The following is a 9,603-nucleotide window of genomic DNA, read 5'->3' as shown; positions in this document are numbered from 1 at the left end:
GTGTGTGTGTGTGTGTGTGTGTGTGTGTGTGTGTGTGTGTGTGTGTGGCATTTTGCATCTGGGAAATGCCAGATCTCTTGGGGGCTTGTCACCTGGGAGAAATGGAAAATCGGGTACATCTTCAGAGACTGGAGAGAAAAGAGCAGAGGAGAAGAGGGGATCCGCTGAGAGACAGAGGGAGTCCTTTGGGCAGAGGGAAGAGGAAGGTTGAGATGGGTGTTAGAGCTAAAAGCAAGTTCAAACTTTTTAAAGGAAGAGACTAGAATTTTGTGTTCCGCCACACTGGTTTATGTCTGTGCATGTGCGCGGGTATGTGTGTGTCCATTTGCTTCTGTGCAGTTTGTAGAGTTGTATAGTTTGTATGCACACGTATGAGCGTGTGTGTGTGTGTGTGTGTGTATGTGCGTGTGTACTTGAGCCCCATGGACAATCTTAACTACATTCCTCAGTCATTTTTTCCTTTTTTTTTGAGACAGAGTCTTGCTTAGATCTCGGGCTTACACAGCACACACTCTACAGACTGAGCTTCCTCTCCAGTCTGTTTTGATTTTGTCTGTCTTTTCATCAAATTTTCCATCAGATTAAATGATAGCAAATTAATTAAAACACTTTAAGAAAACATTATAGATCATCTTGCATTTTTAGGACCAATTTTTCCCATGATCATGAAGTTACTCTCATGAGGTCATGGGGAAGAAAGGACAGAACCCAGAGTTCTTCTTTTTTAAAACATTTTTATTTTTTGTTTTAAGGTGTATGAATGTTTTGCTACCTGTGTTAGCTATGCACCATGTACATGCCTGGTACCCACAGAAACCAGCGCTCTTTAAATCCCCAGGACTGGAGTTGTAGACTGTTAAAACCACCATATGGGTGCTGAGAGGCAAACCTGGGTTCTCTGGAAGAACCCCCAGTGCTCTTAAATGCCGACTCTCTCTCCAGCCCCAGACACTTCCTTTGAGGAAGATTCCCCAAGCGCATCGGCTTCTGTTCAGGCCTGGACATTCTAGCCCCCATTTTGGTAAACTGTGGTCTGAGAAGCCAGGCTGCTATAGTCAAATGCTGGAATTCCAAGAACGCTGCTGCTTATGAAGCCTGATGAAGCCTGCGGCCTTGCCACCTTGCCAAAGGGATTAAGGCTACACGGGCACTCCTGGCAGAATCCTTCTGTGCAGTGCCCTCCTGGTCGTTTCTTTCTCCTTGCATGTGTATGGGTGTGTGGCCAGCCTTGGGTATGGTTCCTTCAGAGCTGTGTACCTTTTTTTTGAGACAGTCTCTCACCTGTCTGGAACTTGACAAGTAGGCCAGACTGGCTAGACAGTGACCCCCCGGGGGTCTTCCTGTTTGTACTTCCCAACTGTTAGGATCACAAGCACACACCGCTACAGTCCAGTGTTCATGTGGGTTCTGGGCCTCTGGCCCTCCTGATTACAGGCCAAGTACTCAACTGACAGAACCAGCTCCCACCCTCGGGGTTTCTTTATCAATTGAGATGCACTGGTCTCCTCCTCCACTGACCCCACCATTGTTTCTTTTTTTTAATTTAATTTAATTTTTTATTATTAGTTACATTTTATTAACTCTGTATCCCAGGTGTATCCCGCTCCCTTATTCCCTCCCAATCCCACCCTCCCTCCCTCATCTCTTCCCTGCCCCTTTCCAAGTCTGCTGATTGGGGAGGACTTCCTCCCCTTTCATCTGACCCTGTTTTATCAGGTATCTCCAGAGTCCTCCTCTGTGGCCTAGCAGAACTGCTCCTCCCTTGGGGGGTGGGGAGGTCAAAGAGCCAGCCATTGAGTTCCTGTCAGAAATAGTCCCTATTTCCCTTACTATGGGAAACCAATTGGTTACTGAGCTACCATGGGCTTCATCCGAGCAAAGGTTCTAGGTTATATCCATACACGGTCCTTGGTGGAGTGTCAGTCTTAGAAAAGACCCCTGTGCCCAGATATATTTGGAGCTCCTGTCCTTTCCACGTCATACTCACTCCCTTCTGCCGAAGTTTTTTTTTTTTCTAAAGGACACTCACCCTGCCCTCTCAACTGTTGGGGTGAGAAGGCCACCTGCCCACAGGAAGGTTCTACTTGATGAAGAAACTCTTTGTATTCTAAACCTTGAACTCTTCTTCCTTTCTCTCCACTAATTTGTAAAGCTGCAAGAGAGAAAGGTGCCGAGCATTGCTGAAAGAGGCAACCACATCCAACTAGCCAAGGCCTTGCCGCAAATTGAAGCCTCTGCAGTGACTGGAGAAATGGGACCTCAGGGAACATTCCTGTGGACGCTTTGTGTCACCAGTGACCTAAAGCCCTAAACAAAACTCATGAGAAAAGAGTTATTATTTCTCATCTCCTCTAAAACCCTCTTAAGCGTCATTAAGTATAAAAAGAACTTAACGCTGCTCGCACTGGACAAAATGTTGAGTCAGGCCCCGGTAGTGATGTCTGAGGCAACGTAAGCTATTACGCTCCATCTAGGCTCACGAAAATGTGAGCCTTCTCCAAGTTTTCCTTGCTTTCGCTTTCATGTCTTTGTATGGAAGGTGTGCGAGTATGCGTACACGCTTGTGACCTGTGGAAGCCAGAGGCCAACTTCTGGTCTCACTCGCCCAGGGACGTCCACTTGGTTTTTTAAGTCAGGGTCTCCCACTGGAACCCAGGGTCCACCTACTAGGTTAGGATGGCTGGCCAGCAAGTTCCAGAGATTCCCCCTGTCTCCACAAGCACACACCACCACACTTGGGTTTTGGTTTTGTTTTTTTTTTTTTTAACGTGGGCTCTGGGGATTGAACTCGGGTCCTTAGGTTGGCACATCAAATACTTTACCAACTGAACCACCTCTCAAGCCTCCGGCTTCTTCTTTTTCATGTGTCTGTAGGGGGGAGGGGCACAGAGGTACTGAGGCAATCGATGTGTTTCTCCCACAGATCTGCCTCAATCGTCGATGTCAGAATATCAGCATCTTCGGAGTTCACAAGTGTGCAAACCAGTGCCACGGCCGAGGGGTAAGTAGGATTACTCGCGTCCTCTCAGACAGCCCACAGACAGCTAACAGTTTTTCATTTTCCTGATGTATGTATTTTACATGCCTGGATATTTTGCCTGCATGTATGTATGCGTGTGCACGGTGCTCACAGTGGCCAGAGAGAGGGGCAGATGATTGTAGGTGCTAGAAGCCAAACCCAGGACCTCAGCAAGTGCTCTTAACTGCTGAGCCATCTCTTCTTTGGCCCCTACTAGCCATAGCTTTTTAAAACCACAGTTAGTCAGTGACTGCCTTCTCAACATTTTCTTCCAGGGGCGTTCACTGTCTCTGACCTTTACATAGCAGGAGAAATGTCACTTTCATTTAACAAAGAAAATCAGATTGAGAGGTAATTATCTTTTGAATTAACATCCTGCGATATAGAGAAAGAATTTTGTCATCTTCAAAGTAATTCCGAAGCTAACCTTGCTTGGTGAAGGGCTCACATTAGCATTTCAAGCAGGGCTGTCCCTGTTCCTCCCAACAGCCCAAATTCCTCTCAACCAAGATACTTGCAAGAGGGATTCAAATGAGGACATCAGATCTACCAACCATGTGTTCTTGAATGCCCTTGCGGTGGTTTTGACTACCACATGCTGCTGAGTTTCGAGAAGCTTTAGGGAAGAAAAGGACTCTTAATTGTTCAAAACGTAATTTCTTTTTCCTGATGCAGTTAATTTTTTTTCCAATGGGATTATATTAATCTTGATTAGCTGTGCCAGTGGCTCATTTGTTCTGAAGCCTTTTCTACAGAAACCGTGCTCTAAATTGTATTTTTAGGATATCTAGACACTTGGGATTATGGAGGTCTTTGCAAAATCACCACCATGCTGTAACAATGATAGATTGCCGGGTCTGCCTCAGACAGTCGTGTTGCTGTTGTATACAGCTGACTCAGTCAAATGGAATCTTTTCATGTCTTCATTGGACTATAGATTTTTTTCTAATGGCGATAGATAAACTAACCTGGCCCTTTTGTTTTGGTGATGAGGTGAAGGCCAACATGGTTATGAGGTGTGTCCATAGTAAACTTGCTGGTCCAACAGAAGTAGGCCAGAGGCCTCTCTTTTTGGTATCTATGGATCTCTTGTACAAGTTGGCATACCAAGGCCCATATTCTCAAGAACAGCCATCTTTGACTTAGTGTGATGGTTCGTTTCAACTGTCCATTGTATGAGATCTGGAGTCACCTGGAAGAGGAACCTCCAGGCATGCCTGTGGACTATTATCTTGACTAGGTTACTTGAGGTAGAAAGACATGCCTGTTATGGGTAGCCTCATTTCCTGGAGTGGGATCTAGGACTGTATAAACAGCAAAAAGTAAGCTGAGCTTCTATGGCTCTCAAACTCTTGACTGTGAATGTGATGTGACTACCTGTTTCAAGCTACTATCGCTGTGACTTCCATACCGTGATGGGCTTGAAACCATGAGCCAAGCTTTAAGCTTCTCCCACCCCGGGGTATTTTATTCCAACTTCAAAGAAACTAAGACACTTTGGTGACAAGTAGCTTGGCTCCAGTCCCCCCCCCCCCCACCATGATGACACCAGGCTTACCACCAGCACTTCCAAGTAGGGTTTGCCATTTCCTGACTCAAGCTAGGACCGCACCAGACAGGGTGTGAGGTTCATGGGTGGTCTGCCAGCAGGAGCACTTCTGCCATGTGTGCAGGGTTACCACAGATGCTAGAGAGCTGTCTAACCCACTTGCTCTTGACCAGCCACATTATTGTGGACACACCATCCAGGCCACGTGAGCCTTGGCCTCATCACTAAAACAAAAGAACTGGGTTAGTCCATCCCTTACAACCGTTAGAAAGATAGCCTGGTGACTGCAGGTGCTCTGCAAAAGACTGCATCCTGACTACCAGGAGGGTCCTCGAATGTGAATCCCTGCTTCTCACAGGCTTTGTTGACTGAACACATGCTTGGATTCTTCTCAGAAGCCAATTAGAGCAGGGAGCCACCTCAAGAAAGACACAGACTGCCAGTGTCCATGACCGGGCTCACAGCCCTTGGTCTGGACAGCACTCTCCAGTCATGCCACCACTGTCCTGCCCCTCCCTAATCTGCTGGCTAGCATGTAAAAGGCTCTGAGTTTGATCCCAAGTACCTCAGAAAGCTGGTTGTGGGACACACCTATAACCTCTCAGCACTCAAAAGCTAGAGGCAGGAGAATCAGAAATTCAAGGTCATTGTTGCTCAAATAGCTAGTTCAAACCTAGCCTTTGATACATAAGACCCTGTCTCAAAAACTAAAAATTAAGGAAGGAAAAAAAACCATCTGTTCTTCACATATCATAACAGTTGGTTCATAAACAGTTTGGTGAGTTATGTAAACATCAATAGGAAATCTAGATAATAGGACCACCATGAGTGGCTCTTGGCAAGGAGATGGACAGACTCCTGAGTCTCCCATCAGGGCGCATTGTCCAGGAACAGCAAGGGCAAAAGCACCCTCTCCTGCCTTCTTCTTCACAAGGAAGAATGCTACTGTCTCTGTCTATGATGCATTGTAACAAGGAGGCAGATAATAGCCACAAGGGGCTAAAAGAGTGGGCATCTGGGGCTGTAGAGATGGCTCAGAGGTTAAGAGCACTGGCTGCTCTTCCAAAGGTCCTGAGTTCAATTCCCAGCAACCACGTGGTGGTTCACAACCATCTAAGATGAGCTCTGGTGCCCTCTTCTAGCGACCATCTGTAATAAAATCTGGTGCCCTCTTCTGGCAATGCAGGTGTACATGAAGGCATAATACTGCATACATAAATAAAAAAAATAGTTAAAAAAAAAAAAGAGTGGGCATCTGGGGAGAAAAGTAGACTCACAGAGATGCTGGCAGACCCCCGAGAACTACCATGGACACCAGGAAATAAGAGGTCCTGCTGTAGGCCTACTTCCTCATTACAGCCTGCGGGGGTCCTCCCTAAGCTTGCTGTCTGGAAGAGAGTTCTAGGCCACAGTGGCTTGATTCTGGGTCCCTGAGTGGGTTCCTCTTTACCACCAAGAAGGAGAGCTCCACAGCTTTCCCAGGTTGAAAAGAAATGAGAGCAGGAAAAGTGAGCTGGATCTCAACAGCAGCTCCTGACCACAGGCTGGTTTTACCACTCACACCTCCTCAGGCTCTATCCACCCCATGGTAGGTGCTGTTTGGAACAGATTCTCTTGCATTTACTCAGTCTACATGTATGCCTGAAGGGATCTGGCAGAGTACCCTTGTTCTTCCGTGTCCTAACCCTGCCCCCTCTGGATATTTTTTTTTCCTCCACTTCTGCCCCAAAGGTATGTAACAACAGGAAGAACTGCCACTGTGAGGCCCACTGGGCCCCTCCTTTCTGTGACAAGTTCGGCTTTGGAGGAAGCATAGACAGTGGTCCCATCCGGCAAGCAGGTGAGTGGAACCTCGGGATGCTTTGCTGCTGAGGGTTGTGGATCCTGGGCAGGCTTCCCCACAGTGGGGACCCTGAGCGCCTCTGTTCCAGCCTGAAGCCTGCAAGTTCTAAAAGCGCTTGCTCTCTCTCGGCCTTTCCTTTCCTTTGGCCATGGGTCCTGCTCCAGGCAGCAGAGCCAGGGTCCACAGTGAACTGCCAAATGTGTATGAATGTCACTGTCATATCAAAGGACTTTGTAAGGGGAAGCTTTTCTATGCTGCCACTCCAGTACATTTTAAAAACTCTTACCAGAGTGATAGCACAGAGAGAGGAGGGAAGGGGAGAGACAGAGAGAAGGAGAGAAATGAGCATGCAGCTGGGAGCAGTGGCGCACACCTGTAATCTCAGGACTCGGGAGGGCAGAGACAGGCAGATTTCTGTGAGTTCAAGGCCAGCCTGGTCTACAAAGTGAGTCCAGGACAGCCAAGGCTACATAGAGGAACCCTGTCTTTTAAAAAAAAAAAAAGAAAGAAAGGAAAAAAAAATGAAGAAGAGGAGGAAAAGCTGGGGAGGAGGAGGAAAATGATATGCAAGAGGTATGACAGCTACCTCTTAATAAAGAAGAGGGTTGCCAGTGCTGGGCTGAGGGGATGGCTCAGTCAGTAAAATGCTTGCCATTTGAGTGTGGGTCCACAGAACCCACATAAGAAGTTAAGCATGGTGGTCCACACTTGGCTTATTATCCCAGAACTGGGAAAGCAGAGATAAGAAGATCCCTGGGGCTTGCTGGCTAGCCAATCTAGCCAAACTGATGAGCTCTAAATTCAGTGAGAGTCCCTGTCTCCACAATAGGGTGGAGAGCAATAGAGGAAGACACCTGATGTCAACCTCTTCCTTCCACGTGCACCCACACATGCAGACGCACCACGCACAGAAAAGAGAATGGCCAGACCAGTTACGGCATTCACAGTGGCCGTCGGCATTAATCAGTTCATTATGGGCAGGTATAGTGTTAATCGGTATGTACTCTACCAGATGCCTCCACATCATTCTAAAACAGATGGTTTTAAATTAAAATATAATTACATCACCACCCTCCTTTTCCTCCCTTCATCCTCCTAGATATCCCAACCCCACTCACTCTCAAATAATGTCCTCTTTAAAAAAAAATAAATAAATTGTTGTTACACACACAGACAGACATACACAAAGAGGTATAAATATATAAATACCTTTTAAATCTGTTTTTGTTGCTTGTATGTATGATTTCAGGGCCGACCACTTGGTATTGGAAATTTAATTAGGGGGCTTATTCATGGGGAAAACTGAGTCTCCCCCTGCCAACATTCCTTGGTTGCTTGTAATGTTTTGTCTAGGGGTGGGGCCAGTGAGATTCCACCCTTTCTCATTAGCATGTTGATTTGTATCAGTTGTCTTGGCCTCACTGTCCCTCAGTCTGATGATGTCCACCAGCCTGACTACCGCCCCACCACTCCCTCAGCAAAAATCCATGCATATTTGTTTTCTTGCGATCTTAGAGAAGCATTAAGGAGATACCATAGGGCATGAGAGGTGCCATTGCAGGGGAAGAGAGGGTACTATGGGCAGAGAACAGAATTGAAAATAGGAACAGAACTGAGATATAAGAACGCTCCCAGGACCATGATAGGTTTGTTGATGTCTTCAGGAAGAACTGGGGCTAAAGCTCAGGCAACAGGATGCTTACCTAGTGTCTTAGTGTTTTATTGCTGCAAAGAGGCATAACCACAGCAGCTCTTATAAAGAACATTTAATTGGGGCTGGCTTACAGTTTCAGAGGATACCTGTTGAAATTATCTTCGTGTCAGGAAGTATGGTGGCATGCAGGCAGGCATGGTGCTGGAAAAGGAGCTGAGAAGTCTACATCTTGATCTACAGGCAGCAGGAGGAGGCTGAGAGCAACACTGGGCATAGCTTGAGCATATAAGACCTCACAGCTGGCCTCCACAGCGATACACTTCCTTCAACAAGGCCAAACGTACTCCCACAAGGCCACACATACTAATGGTGCCACTCGTTATGAGCCAAGCATTCAAACATATGTTTATGGGAGCCATTCCTATTCAAACCTTCACACCTAGGATACACGAAGCCCTAAATGGAATCCTGGGTACAAGATGGAATAGGATGATGCACACTGGTCATCCTAGCAGTGGGCAGATGGAGACAGGAGGATCGGTTCAAGGCCATCCTGAGCTATGTAGCAAATTTCAGGCCATCTTGGGCTCTATGAGACCCTGTCTTAGAAAAGAGAGCTCTACAGAGTAGACATCAAGCACAGAGAACTGGCTATGCCAAGGCCTGGAATCAGGGTGGGGAAGGACAGGGTGACAATCACTGAGGTCAGCTCCCAGGTTACAGATTGGGCAGTGGAGTCATGATGCTGTCTGAGACACTGGCTTGGACAGTTCAGTAGATGGTACTGCCACTCGTGGCAACAGGCAACTCTGAGGTGTCCCAGTGCCATTTAGGTTCCAGCAGGAGTTTGATTGGATATACAGATCAGCTTATGACTTATAGTTTGATGTCAGGAAGTGAAAATTTTTACTTAGATTTGTTATGAGGCAACAGAACTCTAGCGGAAGCCCCAGGCTGCTACTAAGAGCCTGAAAGGAATGGCATTTGATCAGAAAACCAGCAAAGACACTCTTCCGGTTATGCAGATGGCTGGAGGAAGATGGCCATGGTAGTCCTCTTAGGACAGTTCAGTTGAGGACAAAGTGAGAGACAGAGGACAGCAGGACATTGTGCCCAGAGCCGGGCAGCTGCTGCTTGGATCACCAGCAGCTGAGTGGTGAAGGAAGGCAGGGCATGGCAGAGCCTGGCTCCCCAGCAGCCTGCGGGGCACGTTAGGCGCCTAATATGCAGCTTAACCTGAACATTCCTGGTAGATAGACAGGCTAGTTGGAGTCCCTGTTCTTCAGGACTTCATGATTCTGATGAACTCCCAAAGAAAGCCTCCCATGATTCCTAGCATCTCCCAGATGGCCTCTACCTATGGCTCCAGACAGACACCAAGCTGGTGGGTTACAGATTCCTCCTTCCCATGGGTGATAAGTAAAAAGACATCAAATCACAAGAGAAAAAAAAAAGATACCTTTTTTTAATTAATTACACTTTATTCATTTTGTATCCCCCCATAAGCCCCTCCCTCCTCCCCTCCCCATCCCACCCTC

At 47.0% G+C, this 9,603-nt stretch overlaps 1 protein-coding gene across 1 annotated transcript in view; it reads left to right on the top strand.

The window, feature by feature from the left end:
• The window catches only part of Adam12 (ADAM metallopeptidase domain 12), a 256,510-nt gene that overhangs the window by 226,943 nt on the left and 19,964 nt on the right, over nucleotides 1-9,603 (top strand). Inside the window, exons 16-17 of the mRNA XM_055608905.1 lie at nucleotides 2,924-3,001; nucleotides 6,300-6,408. Coding sequence (XP_055464880.1) covers nucleotides 2,924-3,001; nucleotides 6,300-6,408 — 187 coding nt within the window. The remainder of the gene's footprint in view (nucleotides 1-2,923; nucleotides 3,002-6,299; nucleotides 6,409-9,603) is intronic.

This window comes from Psammomys obesus, unplaced genomic scaffold, assembly GCF_907164565.1.
Source record: "Psammomys obesus unplaced genomic scaffold, mPsaObe1.curated_primary_1811, whole genome shotgun sequence".
Lineage (NCBI taxonomy): Eukaryota > Metazoa > Chordata > Mammalia > Rodentia > Muridae > Psammomys > Psammomys obesus.
Note: the sequence above shows the minus strand (reverse complement) of the source record. Positions and strands in the feature narration are given on the sequence as shown.